This window comes from Pristiophorus japonicus, chromosome 10 (genome assembly GCF_044704955.1).
Source record: "Pristiophorus japonicus isolate sPriJap1 chromosome 10, sPriJap1.hap1, whole genome shotgun sequence".
Classification (NCBI taxonomy): domain Eukaryota; kingdom Metazoa; phylum Chordata; class Chondrichthyes; family Pristiophoridae; genus Pristiophorus; species Pristiophorus japonicus.
Genome location: NC_091986.1, coordinates 65,512,098 through 65,532,928, shown reverse-complemented (window position 1 = coordinate 65,532,928; position 20,831 = coordinate 65,512,098). Strand labels below are relative to the sequence as shown.

General features: G+C 46.7%; 1 protein-coding gene across 2 annotated transcripts in view; it reads left to right on the top strand.

The window, feature by feature from the left end:
- LOC139275005 (uncharacterized) overlaps window positions 1-20,338 on the top strand; it is a 135,131-nt gene extending 114,793 nt beyond the window's left edge. The window contains exons 5-6 of one of the 2 annotated variants that reach the window (XM_070891855.1): window positions 18,640-18,802; window positions 18,937-20,338. In XM_070891855.1, the coding sequence (XP_070747956.1) occupies window positions 18,640-18,770 (131 nt within the window). In that variant the 3' untranslated portion in view covers window positions 18,771-18,802; window positions 18,937-20,338. The remainder of the gene's footprint in view (window positions 1-18,639; window positions 18,803-18,936) is intronic. The other variant, XM_070891851.1, reaches the window with a different exon arrangement.
- Window positions 20,339-20,831: the final 493 nt, after the last annotated feature.

Here is a 20,831-nt window from a genome sequence, read left to right as displayed (position 1 = left end):
CTGCGCATGCATGAAATGTCCCATTGAAAAGCCAGTGATCAGTCTGCGCGGGACCTCCAGACAACCACGCGGCTGCACAGCTATATGGGAATATTGCTTAGGAGATTGTTAAGCGCCAGAAAAATGGGTGCTGCATGGCCGATTATTTAGGCAGTAACTCTGATTTGCAAGAGAGGCCTTGACAATGATGTGCTCCAAGCATGCTCGTAGATAACCTCTAGTTAACATTCACTGTGGGGCAGACATTGTTAACAGCAGTAAGGTCAGCTGTGGCCTTAAATCTGCCTCCATCTCATTTCAAGCTGTCGTATGGGGAAGTTGCTCACAAGCCACCCTCCTCAGAACTATCTCATGCTGCACAACTTGTGTTCCACCAGCCATCAGACCAGGAGTCAGGTGCTGGGCTGTTCCATCTCTTTCTTGCCAGTAGGCTCCATTTTATGCCTCCATATTGGATTTCCTTTCACTTTTTTTTTGCCGGCCACTTCTTTCCCCTTTCTTCCTTCAGCCTTGGTAAACGCTGCCAATAGATGTAACTACATTTTGAGCTTTTCCATAGGTTCTAAGAATTTTTGGCCCACATGGAGTCACTTACTTTTAACTGCTCACATCTCTTTAAGATTTTACCTAAAATGCAATTTTCTGGTTTCCCCATTATGCTAGCTCCCTATACAAGGCCAAAGCTGCACACATATGAATCTTTCTGCAAATGACCTGACCACAGAAAATGACATGTAATCTGCTCAATACATTCTTGGTTAGCCTTGCACTTGTTTCTCGATTGAAAAAAGTGTGCAGAAATCCATTGTGGCGGATTTCCACTTACTTTGCGCATTGCATGCAATTCCAGGGATAGGGAATTAGATGTGCCCATCTGAAACATGTGATAGCTTGATTTAGATATTAGCTCCCATTTTAACTGGGGGTGAAGGGCAAGCATGGGGCCAACAGGGTGAGTGTTAGGCTTGCTGGCGTGAGGTACAGACCATTTTAACTTCTCGGCCTCATTTAAATCACCAAGCTCAACTCCCACCTGAATCGAGCATCAGTGATGATGGACGTGTGGGAGTTCAGCGAGCGGGGAAGGAGGTCATGGCTGGGGACCCTTGGAAACGGTCCCCAGCAGTCAGGTGGTGGGAGGGGTAGGCGGTGGGGGGAGGGAAGCCCAGGATTCCTTGTGTATTCAGGAGGAGCACTCCTGTTTTTCCTAGCCCATAAGAAACCCTTTAAAATAAATCACACCTTTTTGGCCCTCTTATACGTCCTATGCTCCCTCACACCCAAATCGCCTAACAAGACTGGCACCGGGTACTAAATGGTAGAATATACTCAAACCATGTAATGAGCTCCTGTGTAATACCAGAAAATGCACAGGCCGGGTAACGGACTGTTGTATAACAACAGAATATACACAGGTGAACGGACTTCTGTGTAATGCCAGAATATATAGATAGAATAACGGGATCCTGTATAGAAACATAGAAAATAGGTGCAGGAGTAGGCCATTCGGCCCTTCGAGCCTGCATCGCATTCAATCAGATCATGGCTGATCATTCCCTCAGTATCCCTTTCCTGCTTTCTCTCCATAACCTTGATCTCTTTCGCCGTAAGGGCCATATCTAACTCCCTCTTGAATATATCCAATGAACTGGCATCAACAACTCTCTGCGGCAGGGAATTCCACAGGTTAACAACTCTCTGAGTGAAGAAGTTTCTCCTCATCTCAGTCCTAAATGGCCTACCCGTAATCCTAAGACTACGTCCCGCATCTAACCTGTCCAGTCCTGTCAGAATCTTATACGTTTCTATGAGATCCTCTCTCATCCTTCTAAGCTCCAGTGAATAAAGGCCCAGTTGATCCAGTCGCTCCTCATATTTCAGTCCAGCCATCCCTGGAATCAGTCTGGTGAACCTTCACTGCACTCCCTCAATCGCAAGAACGTCCTTCCTCAGATTAAGAGACCAAAACTGAACACAGTATTCCAGGTGAGGCCTCACCAAGGCCCTGTACAACTGTAGTAAGACCTCCCTACTCCTATACTCAAACCCCCTAGCTCTGAAGGCCAATATACCATTTGCCTTCTTCACCGCCTGCTATACCTGCATGCCAACTTTCAATGACTGATGTACCATGACACCCAGGTCTCGTTGCACCTTTCCTTTTCCTAATCTGCTGCCATTCAGATAATATTCTGCCTTTGCGTTTTTGCCCCCAAAATGGATAACCTCACACTTATCCACATTATACTGCATCTGCCATGCATTTATCCATTCACCTAACCTGTCCAAGTCACCCTGCAGCCTCTTAGCATCCTCCTCACAGCTCACACCGCCATCCAGTTTAGTGTCATCTGCAAATTTGGAGATATTACACTCAATTCCTTCAGCTAAATCGTTAATGTATATTGTAAAGAGCTGGGGTCCCAGCACTGAGACCTGCGGCAATCCACTAGTCACTGCCTGCCATTCTGAAAAGGACCTGTTTATCCCGACTCTCTGCTTCCTGTCTGCCAACCAGTTCTCTATCCACGTCAGTACATTACCCCAATACCATGTGCTTTGATTTTGTACACCAATCTCTTGTGCGGGACCTTGTCAAAAGCCTTTTAAAAGTCCAAATACACCATATCCCCTGTTTCTCCCTTATCCACTCTGCTAGTTACAGCATCAAAAAATTCCAGAAGATTCGTCAAGCATGATTTCCCTTTCATAAATCCATGCAGACGTGGTCCCATCCTGTCACTGCTTTCCAAATGCGCTGCTATTTCATCCTTAATGATTGATTACAACATTTTCCCCACTACTGATGTCAGGCTAACCGGTCTATAATTCCCCGTTTTCTCTCTCCCTCCTTTTTTAAAAAGTGGTGTTACATTAGCTACCCTCCAGTAGGAGCTGATCCAGAGTCGATAGACTGTTGGAAAATGATCACCAATGCATCTACTATTTCTAGGGCCACTTCCTTAAGTACTCTGGGATGCAGACGATCAGGCCCTGGGATTTATCAGCCTTCAATCCCATCAATTTCCCTAACACAATTTCCCGCCTAATAAGGATATCCTTCAGTTCCTCCTTCTCACTCGGCCCACTGTCCCCTAGTACATCCGAAAGGTTATTTGTGTCTTCCTTCGTGAAGACAGAACCGAAGTATTTGTTCAATTGATCTGCCATTTCTTTGTTCCCCATTATAAATTCACCTGAATTCGACTGCAAGGGACCTACGTTTGTCTTCACTAATCTTTTTCTCTTCCCATATCTACAGAAGCTTTTGCAATTAGTTTTTAAACTCCCTGCAAGCTTCCTCTCATACTCTAATTTTCCCCTCTTAATTAAACACTTAGTCCTCCTCTGTTGAATTCTAAATTTCTCCCAGTCCTCAGGTTTGTTGCTTTTTCTAGCCAATTTATATGCCTCTTCCTTGGTTTTAACACTATCCTTATTTTCCCTTGTTAGCCATGGTTGAGCTACCTTGCCCGTTTTATTTTTACTCCAGACAGGGATGTACAATTGCTGAAGTTCATCCATGTGACCTTTAAATATTTGCCTTTGCTTATCCACCGTCAACTCTTTATGTATCCTTTGCCAGTCTATTCTAGCCGATTCATGCCTCATACCGTCGAAGTTACCTTTCCTTAAGTTCAGGACCCTAGTTTCCGAATTAACTGTGTCACTCTCCATCTTAATAAAGAATTCTACCATATTATGGTCACTCTTCGCCAAAGGGCCTCGCACAACAAGATTGCTAATTAGTCCCTTCTCATTACACATCACAAAGTCAAGGATGGCCAGCTCTCTGGTTGGTTCGACATATTGGTCCAGAAAACCATCCCTAATACACTCCTGGAAATCCTCCTCCACCACATTGCTACCAGTTCGGTTAGCTCAATCAATATGTAGATTAAAGTCGCCCATGATAACTGGTGTACCTTTATTGCACACATCCCTTATTTCTTGTTTGATGCTGTCCCCAACCTCACTACTACTGTTTGGTGGTCTGTACACAACTCCCACTAGCGTTTTCTGCCCTTTGGTATTCCGCAGCTCCACCCATACCGATTCCACATCATCCAGGCTAATGTCCCTCCTTACTATTGCATTAATTTCCTCTTTAACCAGCAACACCACCCTGCCTCCTTTTCCTCTCTTGTCTATCCTTCCTAAATGTTGAATACCCCTGGATGTTGAGTTCCCAGCCTTGGTCACCCTGGAGCCATGTCTCCGTGATGCAAATTACATCATATCCGTTAACTGCTATCTGTGCAGTTAATTCGTCCTCCTTATTCCGAATACTCCTCGCATTGAGGCACAGGGCCTTCAGGCTTGTCTTTTTAACACACTTTGCCCCTTTAGAATTTTGCTGTAATGTGGCCCTTTTTGTTTTTTGCCTTGGGTTTCTCTGCCCTCCACTTTTACTATTTTCCTTTCTATCTTTTGCTTCTGCCTCCATTTTATTTCCCTCTGACTCCCTGCATAGGTTCCCATCCCCCTGCTATGTTAGTTTAACTCCTTCACAACAGCACTTGCAAACACTCCCTTGAGGACATTGGTTCCGGTCCTGCCCAGGTGCAGACTGTCCGGGGTTTGTACTGGACCCACCTCTCCCAGAACCAGTTTCAATGTCCCAGGAATTTGAATCCCTCCCTTCCACACCACTCCTCAAGCCACGTATTCATCTGAGCTATCCTGCGATTCCTACTCTGACTAGCACGTGCCCCTGGTAGCAATCCTGAGATTACTACTTTTGAGGTCCTACTTTTTAATTTAGCTCCTAGCTCCCTAAATTCATCTCTTAGGACCTCATCCCATTTTTTTTACCTATATCGTCGGTACCTATATGCACCATGATAACTGGCTGTTCACACTCCATTTTCAAAATGTCCTGCACCCGCTCCGAGAGATCCTTAACCCTTGCACCAGGGAGGCAACATACCATCCTGTAGTCTCGGTTGCGGCCGCAGAAACGCATATCTATTCCCCTTACAATAGAATCCCCTATCATTATAGCTCTCCCACTCTTTTTCCTGCCCTCCTGTGCAGCAGAGCCACCCACAGTGCCATGAACTTGGCTGCTGCTGCTCTCTGCTGATGAGTCATCTCCCTCAACATTACCCAAAGCGGTATATCTGTTTTGCAGGGGGATGACCGCAGGGGACCCCTGCACTACCTTCCTTGCACTGCTGTTCCTGTTGTTCACCCATTCCCTATCTGGCTGTGTACCCTTTGTCTGCGGTAAGACCAACTCGCTAAACGTGCTATTCACATCATTCTCAGCATCGTGGATGCTCCAGAGTGAATCCACCCGCAGCTCCAGTGCCGCAATGCGGTCCGTCAGGAGCTGGAGGCAGATACACTTCCCGCATACGTGGTTGTCAGGGACACTGGAAGCGTCCCTGACTTCCCACATATTACAGGGGGAGCATAGCACATGTCCAAGCTCTCCTGCCATGTCTTAACCCCTTAGATTAACTTAATTTGGCAACAACAATGCTAAAGGTGACTTACTGATAAAGAAAAGAAAAAAGAAAAGCTACTCACCAATCACTTACTCCCTTGGCTGTGAAATCACTTTTCGAGTTCTTTCTACTTCTTTTTTGCCTCCCTGCTGCAGCTGCACCGACTGGTCTCCTGTAGGCCCCAACTCTGCTGCTCCACCTCCTCCACCTCCCGCTGGTGCCTCCCGACTGACGGGTCTCCTGTAGGTCCCAACTCTGCTGCGCCACCTCCTCCACCTCCCACTGGTGCCTCCCGACTGACGGGTCTCCTGTAGGCCCCAACTCTGCTGCTCCACCTCCTCCACCTCCCGCTGGTGCCATCCGACTGACGGGTCTCCTGTAGGCCCCAACTCTGCTGCTCCACCTCCTCCACCTCCCGCTGGTGCCATCCGACTGACGGGTCTCCTGTAGGCCCCAACTCTGCTGCTCCGCCTCCTCGACGCCTCATCGACCTCCCGCTGGCATCTCCCGAATAATGCGAAATATATTCAGACAGAGTAATGGGCTTCTGTATAATGCCTGAATATACAGAAACTGGGTAACGGGCTCCTGCGTAATATCAGAATCTGCACAAATCAAATATTGAGCTTTTGTATAGCTTAGGTATTGATTAACAAACTTTGGCTCTCTTCTACAGCAGGCTCCTTTTAGTGTTAAAATATTGTCAAGGTCTAAATGACTTGAATTTCAATTAGGCTTACCTGGTGCAATAGCCTGACTGAGCCTGTTAAAATGGCATTCCGTATGAGGTCAGTAAAGATCGGGTGAATAGGTCGCTGCAAAAATGTTTACCATTTGCATATACCATGCTCCTGGGTTCGAGGGGTTAAAATTGGAGGTATTAATTTCAGAGTGGGAACTTTCTACACGCTGTTTCCAAACATTGTGGAATGCAGAATATCTGTTCATTAAGTTCATTTTAACGAAGCAATAATAACCATAGTGAAGTTCATTTAAAGGATCAATTATGTAATGGTAAGTGTATTTCAGTAATTTCTTGACTTTTTCTTCATTTTCATGTTTGTTTTCTACTGATACCCAGGTCTTCAGCATGCTTTGAGCCAGTTGTTTAAAAAAGTTGCACCCAGTTTTATTGCTACCATCAATGAGTTTTTCAATGATAAGTCTCTTATCTGAGGATCAACAGTTTCTTCTTTTTTGAACAGGCACCATTTTCTCTGGGGTTATTCCTGAGATAAGACATGGTGTTATGAACATTTTTTTAATACGTTCATGGGATGTGGACATCAATGGCAAGGTCAGCATTTATTGCCCATCCCTAACTGCCCTTGAGAAGGTGGCGGTGAACTACTTTCTTGAACCGCTGCACTCCGTGTGTTGAAGGTACTCCCACAGTGATGTTAGGGAGGAAATTCCAGGATTTTGACCCAGCAACGATGAAGGAACGATATTCCAAGTCAGGAATTTGTGTGACTTGGAGGGGAACTTGGATGTGATAGTGTTCCCATGTGCCTGCTGTCCTTAGCCTTCTAGGTGGTAGAGGTCACAGGTTTGGAAGGTGCTGCCGAAGAAGCTTTGGTGAGTTGCTGCAGTACATCTTGTAGATGGTACACATTGCAGCCACGGTGCGCGGTGGTGGAGGGAGTGAATGTTGAAGGTGGTCGATGAGGTGGCAATCAAGCAAGCTGCTTTGTCTTGGATGGTATTGAGCTTCTTGAGTGTTGCTGGAGCTATACTCATCCAGGCATGTGGAGAGTATTCCATCACAATCCTGACTTGTGCCTTGTAGATGGTGGAAAGGCTTTGGGAACTCAGGAGTTGAGACACTCGCCGCAGAATACATGGTCTCTGACCTGCTCTTGTAGCCACAGTATTTATGTGTCTGGTCCAGTTAATTTTTTGGTCAATAATGACCCTCTCCCCCAGAATATTTATAGTGGGAGATTTGGCGATGGTAATTCCATTGAATGTCAATAAGAGCTGGCATGGACTGGTTGGGCCAAATGGCCTGTTTGTGCTGTATATCCTATGTAATAAGCGGGCACTTATGTGATGTAAATGTTACTTGCCACTTATCAGTCCATGCCTGAATGTCGCCCAGCTCTTCCTGCATGTTGACCAGACTGCTTCATTATCTGAGGAGCTGCAAGTGGAACTGAATACTGTAATCAGCGAACATCCCCACTTCTGACATTATGATGGAGATGAAGCAGCTGATGATGGTTGGGCCTAGGATACTTACCTGAGGAACTCCTGCAGCGATGTCCTGGGGCTGAGATGATTGGCCTGCAATGACCACAACCTTTGTGCTAGGTATGACTCAAGCCAGTGGACAGTTAGTCCCCTGATTCCCATTGACTTCAATTTTACTAGTGCGGCTTGATGCGGAAAATGACCAGTGTCAATTTGATTGAAATAAATAACTTGCATTTATAAAGTACCTTTAACATCCTCTGGGCATCCGAAAACACTTCACAGCCAATAAAGTACAACTGAAATGTAATCAATGCTGCAATGTTGGCCAACATGGCAGCCACTTTGCAAGCAACAAGGAAGGTCACATAAACAGAAATTAGAAAAATAAAATAATCTGGTGGTATTGGTTGAGGGATAGATATTGGCCAGGACACAACACGAATAGAAGGATATGCTGATAGGGTTAGATGAAGTAGAGTGGGAGGATGTTCCTGCAGAGCATAAACATCAGCATGGATCAATTGGGCCAAGTGGCCTGTTTTTGTGTTTTATATTTTAGGGGGAGAAATTGGGTGCATTTGCGCCAGCCATCCGGGGAGGGGGGGGCGCTAACAGGGCACAAATGACTGCGACTGGGTACGGCGTCACTAACGAATCCTGCTAAATTCAGCGGGAGTTTAACGGCGATACAGCATTGCGCCCCGATCTCCTGCACCCAGAGATCATGCCATCATCACCGTGCACATTGCCCCATTCGTGCCCTGATCCCTAAATTGGGTTTGGCCCCTGAAGCAGCGAGGGGCAATAACAGCGACTGCTTCAGGGTCGCGCGCCGGGCGGCTAGTAGCTACTGGGGCAAAATTTAAAGGGGAGGGGGCCGGCTGCCTTAAAAAAATATATATAATAGATAAATACAGTTTATTTTGCACAAGTAAGTAGCTCCTTGAATGTTACTTGCCTTGGCGGTGGTCCAAAGGGAAGGTGCAGGATTTAGAGACAAACTCTAAACTTCTTTGAAGTGGAACTCCTTATAGTATGGTTTGTTTGAGCATCCTGAAAATTCTGACAAGTTCTGTCACGAGAGACAACAAAAGAACTAAACTCCATCGCCCAAGGGTGACGTGCAGCTGGATATGAAACTGGATTTTTTAGAAAGGAGGAAACATCCCACTTTGTGAAATGAATAGACCTAGATTTTCCCTTGCAGTGGGATTCCAGGTGGGAGTTCGTTAGTGTAGGATATCTGTGCATTGGTGTGCACCCACCTGACCTCAGCGGTTCTTCCAATATCAAGCTTATTGCGAATTTGAATTTGGTGATGTATTAGAGGCCACTAGATCACCTTGCATGGGCAAAGGAATTTATTTTTTTACATTATTTTAAATCTCCCACATTGCCTAGTGCAAATCATCTCTCTAATGGATTGTCGCAGATAATCCTTTTATTTGCAAACCCTTGCTTTTGCCTCCTTAACACTGCTGCACTCCTGGCAGCATTGCTAAGATGTTAATGATTGGAAATACATCAGCTGACATGGGTGGGCATAGTCAAGATCTACCATTGCTGTGTGCAGAAAATCTCAGTAATGGTAACATTAGGAAAGCAGTGGAACAGCTCATCACAAACTTTCATTCACCATAATATGTCAAAATAGGTAGGGTGGAGTGGGGGGGGGGGAGCGGGGGAGGAGAAAATCTGGGCCTAAACCTTTGAAAATGACCGAGAAGTTATGGTCGACCTTTGGTGTTGAACCAATGTGGAAAAGCAAACAAATCATAGAATGATACAGCAGAGAAGGAGGCCATTTGGCCCATTGTGCCTGTGCAGCTCTTTGGTAGATCTAGCCAATTAATCCCACTCCCCTGCTCTTTCCACATTGCCATGTAAATTTTCTCCTTCAAGTATTTATCCAATTCTCCTTTGAATGTTACCATTGAATCTGCTTCCACCACCCTTACAGGCAGTGCATTCCAGATCACAACAACTCACTGTGTTTAAAAAAAACATTTCCTCATGTTGCTTCTGATTCTTTTGCCAATTACCTTAAATATGTGTCTTCCGGTTACCGATCTATCTGTCATTGGAAACAGTTTCTCTTTATTTACTTTATCAAAAACATTCATGATTTTCAACACCTCTGCCAAATTTTCTCTTAACCTTCTCTGCTCTAAAGAAAATAACCCCAGTCTTTCCACATAACTGAAGTCTTTCATCTCTGGTACCATTCTAGTAAATGTCTTCTGCACCCTTTCCAAGGCCTGACATACTTCGAGAAGTGTGGTGCCCTGAACCGAACACAGTACTGCAGCCAAGGCCTAACCAGTGTTTTATAAAGGTTTAGCATTACTTCCTTGCTTTTGTAATCTATTCCTCTGTTAATAAAACCAAGGATCCCATATGCTTTTTTAACAGCCTTCTCAACTTGACCTGACACCTTCAAAGTTTGTGTACATGCATCCCCTGGTCTCTCTTCCTGTACCTCCTTAAAAATTCTGCAATTTAATTCATATTGTCTTTCTTCATTCTTCCCACCAAAATATATCACTTCACACTTCTTTGTGTGAAATTTCATCTGCCATGTGTCTGCCCATTTTGCCAGATTCTCTGTGTCCTCCTATAGTTTGTTGCTAACCTCATTGTTTATTATATTTCTGAGTTTCATAGAATAATAGAAGTTTACAGCACAGAAGGAGGCTGTTTGGCCCATCGTGTCTGTGCCGGCCAAAATAGAACTATTCAGCCTGTCATACATTCATCTATCATTGTAACTATCATGTATAAGCTGACCTAAGTTATACACCTTGAGAACATTGACCACAAGGGGGTGAACTTGTGGGAGACACTCCTAACCTGGACTTTCAGGTATAAAAGGGGAAGCTCCACCCACCTTCATCACTTGAGGTCTTGGTAATAAAGGTGACTGGTCACAGAGTGACCTTCTCTCAAGTATGGGCCTCGTGTGCATTTATACTGTATCGTAAGGACATATCATTGGCGACGAGAAACTGGGATTTAAACCACGCGAGCATGGCCATTAGCAGCACAGAAGAGAGGTACTGTGTTGGTGATGATTGGGATGACTTTATTGAGAGACTACAGCAAAGTTTTGTCAATAAGGAATGGTTGGGACAGGATTCGGTCGACAAACGCAGGGCTCATCTCCTGATGGTTTGTGGATCCAGAACGTACTCCCTGATGAAGGACCTTCTAGCGCCAGAGAAGCCAGCGGACAAGACGTTCAAAGAGCTCAGTAAGTTTATCAGGGAACACCTTAAACCAGCGAGCAGCATGCACATGGCGAGACACCGGATTTACACCCACCGGCGGCGAGAAAGGCAGAGCGTTCCAGACTTCATGGCAGATCTCCGGCAACTGGCGAGCCTATGTAAGTTCCCAGATGCATGCAGAGTGGAGATGCTGCGAGAATTTTTTATTGAGGGCATCGGGCACGCTGGGGATTTCAGGAAACTGATTGAGACCAAAGACTTGATTTTGGAAGCGGAGGTTCTGATAGCCCAGACATTTATCTCGGGAGGAAGAGACCAGAATGATATATAACAAAAATCTTGGATCAAATGCGGCAAACGACCAGGGAGTCAACATTGTTAATGTGACACACAGTTCTCTAGGCAGACAAGGGCAATTAGACATTCCCCAGCATGTAGTCGAACCCAAAGGGGGAATTCAACAGAGACAATGGCTAGCTGAACGATTCATGCCATTGCAATGGACAGTGCGACCAGTAATGGGGCCTTCAACACCTGTTAATGGTGCGCTTAAGGACAGTTACAGAGACAGTCAGAGACGATTGACTGCTAATGGACCTTTTGTTTCCAACAACGGGGCCTCCAGCTCTTTCTGGCGGTGTGGAGGCAAACACCCAGCCAGAGCTTGCAGGTATCAGCACTATACCTGCAGAAACTGCAACGTCAGCGGTCACTTGGCGCGTATGTGCAGGAAGCTTGCAGCCAGGTTGATGTACGAGGAAGACGGGCCCGAAGTAAGTCCTACGAGGCCAAATGAATACTGGGGGAAATCGCTGGAAGCTGAAGTTCAGCGAGATCATGTGGAGCACATATACAGTTCATATACTAGGACGCCACCGATAACGATGCAAGTGCTCCTCAATGGCATCCCAGTATTAATGGAGCTAGATACAGGGGCCAGCCAGTCCCTGATGAGTATCAAACAGTTCGAAAGGTTGTGAGTGTCCAAGGCCAGGAGGCCAAAATAATTTCCGATTGACGCACAGCTACGGACATATACAAAGGAGATAATTCCGGTGCTCGGCAGCACCATGGTAGTCGTGACCCACAAAGATTCGGAGAACAGGTTGTCTCCCTGGATTGCCCGGAGGACGGTCCCGCACTACTTTGGAAGGAGTTGGCGTGCTGCCATGAACTGGAAATGGGGCAATAGAAACATAGAAACATAGATAATAGGTGCAGGAGTAGGCCATTCGGCCATTCGGCCCTTCTAGCCTGCACCGCCATTCAATGAGTTCATGGCTGAACATGCAACTTCAGTACCCCATTCCTGCTTTCTCACCATACCCCTTGATTCCCCTAGTAGTAAGGACTTCATCTAACTCCTTTTTGAATATATTTAGTGAATTAACCTCAACAACTTTCTGTGGTAGAGAATTCCACAGGTTCACCACTCTCTGGGTGAAGAAATTCCTCCTCATCTCGGTCCTAAATGGCTTCCCCCTTATCCTTAGACTGTGTCCCCTGGTTCTGGACTTCCCCAACATTGGGAACATTCTTCCTGCATCTAACCTGTCTAACCCCGTCAGAATTTTAAACGTTTCTATGAGGTGCCCTCTCATTCTTCTGAACTCCAGTGAATACAAGCCCAGTTAATCCAGTCTTTCTTGATAGGTCAGTCCCGCCATCCCGGGAATCAGTCTGGTGAACCTTCGCTGCACTCCCTCAATAGCAAGAATGTCCTTCCTCAGGTTAGGAGACCAAAACTGTACACAATACTCCAGGTGTGGCCTCACCAAGGCCCTGTACAATTGTAGCAACACCTCCCTGCCCCTGTACTCAAATCCCCTCGCTATGAAGGCCAACATGCCATTTGCTTTCTTAACCGCCTGCTGTACCTACATGCCAACCTTCAATGACTGATGTACCATGACACCCAGGTCTCTTTGCACCTCCCCTTTTCCTAATCTGTCACCATTCAGATAATAGTCTGTCTCTCTGTTTTTACCACCAAAGTGGATAACCTCACATTTATCTACATTATACTTCATCTGCCATGCATTTGCCCACTCACCTAACCTATCCAAGTCACTCTGCAGCCTCATAGCATCCTCCTCGCAGCTCACACTGCCACCCAACTTAGTGTCATCCGCAAATTTGGAGATACTACATTTAATCCCCTCGTCTAAATCATTAATGTACAATGTAAACAGCTGGGGCCCCAGCACAGAACCTTGCGGTACCCCACTAGTCACTGCCTGCCATTCTGAAAAGTCTCCATTTACTCCTACTCTTTGCTTCCTGTCTGACAACCAGTTCTCAATCCATGTCAGCACACTACCCCCAATCCCATGTGCTTTAACTTTGCACATTAATCTCTTGTGTGGGACCTTGTCGAAAGCCTTCTGAAAGTCCAAATATACCACATCAACTGGTTCTCCCTTGTCCACTCTACTGGAAACATCCTCAAAAAATTCCAGAAGATTTGTGAAGCATGATTTCCCTTTCACAAATCCATGCTGACTTGGACCTATCATATTACCTCTTTCCAAATGCACTGCTATGACTTCCTTAATAATTGATTCCATCATTTTACCCACTACCGATGTCAGGCTGACCGGTCTATAATTCCCTGTTTTCTCTCTCCCTCCTTTTTTAAAAAGTGGGGTTACATTGGCTACCCTCCACTCCATAGGAACTGATCCAGAGTCAATGTCAATGCAATTTCTTCTGTGGAGCATGTATCATGCTCGCAGGTCCTGGACAAAGTTGACTCCTTATTGCAACCCGGCATCGGCACTTTCATGGGGGCCAAGGTAGTGATTCACATAAACCCGGACGCCAGGCCAGTACACCACAAGACCAGAGCAGTGCCGTACATGATGTGGGAAAAGATAGAATGTGAATTGGACCGCCTGCTGAGGGAAGACATCATCTTGCCAGTCGAATTCAGTGACTGGGCGAGCCCAATCGTGCCGGTGCTCAAGGCGGATGCGTCGGTCAGGATATGTGCCGATTACAAGGCCACCATCAATCGGGTGTCACTCCAAGACCAGTATCCACGACCAAGAGCGGAAGATCTCTTTGCGACGCTATCCGGTGGCAAACTTTTTTCAAAATTGGACCTGACCTCAGCTTACATGATGCAGGAGCTGGCGAGTGAGTCGAAGAAGCTGACCACCATCACGACACACAAGGGGTTGTTTGAGTTTAACAGATATCCGTTCGGGATTCGTTCGGCCGCCGCGATCTTTCAGCGAAATATGGAAAGCCTCCTCAAGTTGATTCCAAGGATGGTGGTTTTTCAAGACGACATCCTCATCACGGGTCGTGATACTGAAGAACAGCTCCACAACTGGAAGAGGTGCTATGCAGACTGGACCGAGTAGGGCTGCGATTGAAAAAGGCGAAGTGTGTCTTCTTAGCTCCGAGGTAGAATTCCTGGGGAGGAGGGTAGCAGCAGACGGGATCAGACCTATTGTGTCCATAACGGAAGCGATCCAGAGAGCACCCAGACCCTATAACACGACGGAGCTGCGTTTGTTCCTGGGGCTCCCGAACTATTTTGGTAACTCTCTTCCCAAATTGAGCACGCTGTTAGAGCCGCTGCACGTGCTCCTCGGCAAAGGTCGCGATTGGGTCTGGGGGGACAGCCAGGAAAGGGCTTTTGATAGAGCACGCAATTTGTTATGCTCCAACAAACTGTTAACGTAATATGACCCATGTAAGAAACTTATTTTAGCGTACGATGCATCGTCCTATGTGATCGGGTGTGTGTTGCAGCATGTGAATGCCACTGGTCAGTTATAGCCGGTAGCTTCTGCCTCCAGAAGTCTGTCCCAGGCAGAAAGGGGCAACAGGATGGTAGAAAAGGAAGTGCTAGCATGTGTATATGCAGTAAAAAAAAATGCACCAGTACCTGTTTGGCAGGAAGTTTGAGCTGGAGACAGGTCACAAACCCCTAATGTCCCTTTTGGCCGACAACAAGGCCATAAATGCGAATGCATCTTCCCGCATACAGAGGTGGGCACTTACGTTAGCCGCCTATTACTACACAATTCGGCACATACCGGGCACTGAAAACTGCGCCGATGCACTCAGCAGGCTCCCACTAGCCACCACTGAGGGGGCAACTGAGAATGATGCTGAGATGATGTTAGCGTGAATGTTTTCTTGGAAGAATCACTCAACACTCAGAGTCGGTTCCAACGCCAAAGCGGCCTTTATTTTCCCCAGCGGGGAGGAAGCCTCAGGTCTGGATCCAGGCACTTCTCTCCAACGAACAAAGAAATTCATCGATATTTATATGTTTTACAATAGTTCTTTACAGTTACTCAGCCCACTTTGGCTGGACACAATCCAATCATAATGATTATAGATTACATATAGGTTTCTTTAACCCAATAGAATTCCCCTGATACCTCAGGGGCTGTATGTTCGGTTTTTATCAGCTCGGGCTGATTAATGAGCTCGTTATGTGAGGTGGGCCCACCCCCCCCCCCCTTTATCTCTGTTCCTCGGGCTCTGCTGTGTGAAGTCCTTAATCAAAGGACATTCCACATCAGGTACTATAATGGTTCGTTATAGTTATCTTGTCTCAAGTGAGTGAGCCAAGGCATTCCTGGTAGTGGGCCTCACAGGGTCATTGCTCGGTCAGCCCCAGTTCATTACTTGACTAGCTGAGTTCCCTAAATGCTTGGGCAGCCATTTTATATGTGGCCACTTTAAACCTATATGAGTTTTGATATATTCAGCAGGTGCCTAATGCCTACAACAGATGATCATGGCTGTTGAAGCTTTCGAAAGCGAAGGCTCATCTGTGACAGCCCGTCAGATTAAAGTCTGAACAAATAAAGATCCGCTACTCTCTTTAATTAAGAAATGTGTCCTGAATGGAAACTGGGCAGCCACGTACGGGGGATGCCCTGAGGAATTTAAACCGTTTCATAGGCGCAAGGATGAACTCTCGATTCAGGCCGATTGCCTAGTGTGGGGAAACCGAGTAGTCATGCCCCAGATGGGCAGAGAGGTGTTCATCAGAGAACTTCACAATGAGCACCCGGACATTGTCATGATGAAAGCAATTGCCAGGTCACACGTTTGGTGGCCAGGGACAGACGCAGACCTGGAACTTTGTGTTTGCAGGTGCAACACATGTGCTCAGCTGGGCAATGCACCCAGGGAAGCCCCCCTTTGCCTCTGGTCCTGGCCCGCCAAGCCATGGTCACGCATCCATGTGGACTACGCAGGTCTTTTCATGGGAAAAATGTTTTTGGTTGCAGTAGACGCCTACTCCAAATGGATTGACTATGCCATTTTAAATTCAAGCACATCCTCTGCCACGGTAGAAAGTCTACGGGCAATGTTCGCCACCCATGGTCTACCGGATGTCTTGGTCAGTGACAATGGCCCGTGCTTCACAAGCACTGAATTCCAGGACTTCATGGCAGGCAATGGAATCAACCATGTCAGAACGCACCTTTCAAGCCGGCCTCAAACGGCCAGGTGGAACAAGCAGTGCAGATAATCAAACAGGGGATGCTCAGAATCCAAGGGGATTCCCTACAAAGTCGCTTATCATGTCTCATGTTGGCCAATAGATCCCGACCACACTTGCTTACAGGGGTTCCATCCGCAGAGATGCTAATGAAAAGGACGCTCAAAACCAGGTTATCCCTTATACACCCTACTATGAAAGAAATTGTTGAGAGCAGGCGTCAGTCACAATGTGACTACCATGACAGAAATGCGAATGCGCGATGTATTGATGTCAATGACCCTGTTTTTGTCCTTAATTATGCTGCAGGGCCCAACTGGCTTGCAGGCACTGTGATTGCCAAAGAGGGGAATAGGGTTTTGGAAGTTAAACTTACCAATGGACAAATCTGTCGCAAACACATGGATCAAACTAAAAGGAGGTTCAGCAACCCCATAGAAGAAGCAGAGGAAGAACATGATGTAGAGTTTACTCCACCACAGTTGACCGAACACCAGAACCAAGTGGAGGCGAGCCCAATCACTGTGGGCAGTCCAGACAGGCCTGAGGCACCGTAAACAGCAGACACTCAGGCCAGTGCCCAACAACCGGAGCCCCAACTCAGGCGCTCTACAAGGGAGCATAAACCACCAGAGAGACTTAACATGTGATCCCAATAAAACTTTGAGGGGGGAGGTGATGTCATGTATTCAACTATCATTGTAACCCATGTATAAGCTGACCTAAGTTGTACACCTTGAGAACATTGACCACAAGGGGGTGAACTTGTGAGAGACACTCCTAACCTGGACTTTCAGGTATAAAAGGGGAAGCTCCACCCACCTTCATCACTTGAGGTCTTGGTAATAAAGGTAACTGGTCACAGAGTGATCTTCTCTCAACTATGGGTCTCGTGTGCATTTATACTGTATAGTAAGGATAAATCACAGCCTAATCTCATTTTCCTACTCTTGGTCCATTGCCTTGTAGGTGACGGCAGTTCAAGTGTATACCCAAGTGCTTTTTAAATGTGCTGAGGGTTTCTGCCTCTACCATCCTTTCAGGCAGTGGTTCCAGACCACCTTCTGGGTGAAAAATGTTCACCTCAACTCCCCTGTAATCCTTCTACCAATTACTATAAATCTATGTCCTCTGGTTATTGATCTCTCTGCTAATGGAAATAGGTCCTTCCTGTCCACTCTCAGGGCCCAAGTTTCCGGTTCTGGCGAAAACGGTGCACCTCCGAGACTTACGTGACCTGCCTGGGCTCGAAAGCGTGCCGGAATCTTCCCGAACAATTCTCCAGTCCTCCTGGAGCTTGGCGTGGCGTGGCGTGGTGCAATGGTGTCTCCCTGGGGTGGAGCAAACCTATCGCAGTCTGCAGGGGGGCAGGGCTAAGCCCCTGCGTGTCTTTCTCAGCCGGCTCCCTTGCACGTGCGCGGAACAACATGCACGCATGCGCAATGGGGCCTCGACCTTGGCAATCGGCCATTTAAAGGGAGACCGGAGCACTCATTTAAAGCTAGCTGGGATTTTTGGTTGCAGGTAGGAAAAGGAGTAAACATTATTTTACTGATTCTTGTGCAAAGGAGTGCTGCAACGGTGCTGCATAGGTGCAAGCAAGGATATTTAAAGGAAGAATGTGGCAGACACACATTTAAAGCTCGCTTGGATCTTTGGTTGAAGGTAGGAAAAGGAGTAAAAATGATTTTATTGATTCTTGTTGTGCAAAGGAGTGCTGCAAAAGTGCTGCATAGTTGCAAGCAAGGACATTTAAAGGGAAAACGTGGCACTCTGTTACAGCGAGCTGTGTGATTTTTGGGTGCAGGAAGGGAAGGAATGAAAAGTCTTAAGTGATTCTTGGAGTGCAAAGGGGTGCTGCACACGTGCATGCAAGGAAAGGACTGTGTTTTTAAAAATCAGAGAGTGGAAATCCAGTACCTGTACAGCAATGCAAGAACGTGCAGCGAGAACGAAAACGTCTTGCATGACAAAGTCGAGAAACGAGTTAATGTCATTGAGGGGAGATGGCAGGAGCTGGACACCAGCAACAGAGGCCGCACAAAGGTGGCACACAAAGAAATCAAGAAACGCTGGGACCTAGTTGCAGATGAATACTGCGCAGTGCTGAATACCAGGAGATCTGGAGCCCAGTGTAAAAAGAATTGGCAGGACCTTGGTCAAGTCGTTAGTGCAAGTAATATCTTCCTTTTCTCAATGGAATTGCAATTGTAAATGTGACCAGCTGTATATGTCCCACCCAGCAGAAAGGCACCCTCTCTAAATAGTTATATTTTCAACATTGCAGAAGAAATTGGCTCACAACACAAGGGAAAGAACACAATCAGGAGGAGGCCCGCCAAATCTGCACCCACTGATACCCTTGGAACAGAGGGTCGCTGCCATGATGAGTCATGCCTGGAGAAAGGCAATCAGTGATGCACAAGCTGGGCCCACACGCTTGGGAGAGGGTAAGTCCTGAAAATGCATCGTGACCCTTCAAATCATCCTGCTGCCTAGCCTGCTATGTGCGAGACTATCTATGTCACCCATCCTGCCCACTCCTGTGGTGCTAACCATTTGACTGTTCGGTTATATTTTGCAGAACATGATGTCAATCCGAAGATTCAGAGGAAGAGTCGGATGCATGCGATCAAGAGCAAAGCATTGGGGGTGGGGAGGAGGGGGGAATGGATCAGGGAAGAATGTCGATCATAGTATGGATCAGTCCATAGTGCAGGGCCTCACTATCCCAGAGAATACCATGAATTCTCCTCCAACATTCCACTCCTTCATCCACCCCCCCTCCTTGCGTGGTGCTTTAACTTCTGATGCGGCATGTCATCCTCTCCTCACGTACCCATCCACGCTTAGTGATGTAAATTCTGGTAAGACGTTCCATGGTTTCACATTCTTCGAGGTAGAGGGTCACAGTGGTGGTGATGGAATGCAGCTTGGAACATCCGGTTCCCCATTATCAGAGGTAGAGAGTCCTAATGGTGGTGGTAGAATGCAGCTTGCAGCACGCAGGGCTCCATTATCAGAGGTAGAGAGTCACAGTAGTGTTGGTAGAATGCAGCTTGTAGCACCCAGGGCTCCATTATCAGAGGTAGAGCGGCACAGTGGTGGTGGTAGAATGCAGCTTGTAGCACCCAGGGCCCCATTATCAGAGGTAGAGGGGCACAGTGGTGGTTGTAGAATGCAGCTTGTAGCACCCAAGGCCCCATTATCAGAGGTAGAGAGTCATGGTGGTGGTGGTAGAATGTAGTATGGAACACCCAGGGCCTCACTGTCAGAGGAAGCGGGTCCCGGTGGTGGTGGTGGTGGTGGTGGTGGAATGCAGTGTGGAACACCCAGGGCCCCACCGTCCCACCCTGAGCCTCGCACTGGAGTTGTGCCACGAGGCAGAGCCAGGGGGAGAGGAAGGAGAACCCGAGTAGACTCTCCTGAGATGCAGCGTTCAACAAATGCGCTTGACGTTATTGCATTGGGTGTGGAGGGCAATGACCTTACCCGTTCACTGGAGGGCACCATCAGAGGGGTTGGTGATGAGTTGACAGCGCTGTGTGGGCAATAGCAGTTATGCCACGTGAACTGAGTGTGGGATTTGCTGGGGCAGCGCAAATGCTGGAAGAGGCCATCAGGCAGTTAGCTGCTGCAATAACCGCACACCTCCCGGCCAATCAAATGCCCCTCCCACTGCAATCCCAGTATCAGCCTCTGTCGAGATCCAAGCTGGGGCCCCCACTCTCTCCCACCCTACCCTGTCTCTTCCCCTACCCTCCTCTCTCCCCCCACCACCCCTTCTCTTCCCCCACCATCCCTTCTCTTCCCGTACACCCCCCACCCCCATGAGGCAGTGCACATGCACCGAGATGTGGATGAGAGCTGGGTGCAGCCTTTCTTTGCTGTTGGTGTTGATGTAGTAGATTTGATGCCACTGTTGTAACTGTTTTCAATTTGAAATTGTGTACTAAGTTTTGTAACTTTACAAGTATATAAGTGATCTTAGAGTTTTTAAGTGATCTTAATAAGTTGTTTAAATTTACTGCGTTAAAAGTTATCTTAGGGTTTTTCAGTGATTTTGTTCACAAATTATAATTGTTTACTAAGTTTTCTAACTTTAAAACTGTATAAGTTTTTGGGGTTGTGAAGTGATTGGAAAGAGTGATATCAAATTTGATAGAAGAATGATTTTATTGCACTAAAGTCAAGTACATTGTAAAGATTTCAATGAAATATATTGTACATTGAAACTGAATCATGACAAGAATGCTTTTATTATTATTGCACTAAAGTAAAGTACATTGTAAATGTTTCAATAAAGTTTATTATTTAACATTACAACTGATTCATGGTCCATTATCATACCAAACACAACATTTAGGAACACCTGCAAAAGATAAACATCCCTCACCCCTTCAGTCATGCCTGCCTCCCGCATCTAGCCATGACCGAGGGGCGTGCTGGTGTGGCGTGTCGTGGCTTGGAGATCTCTCC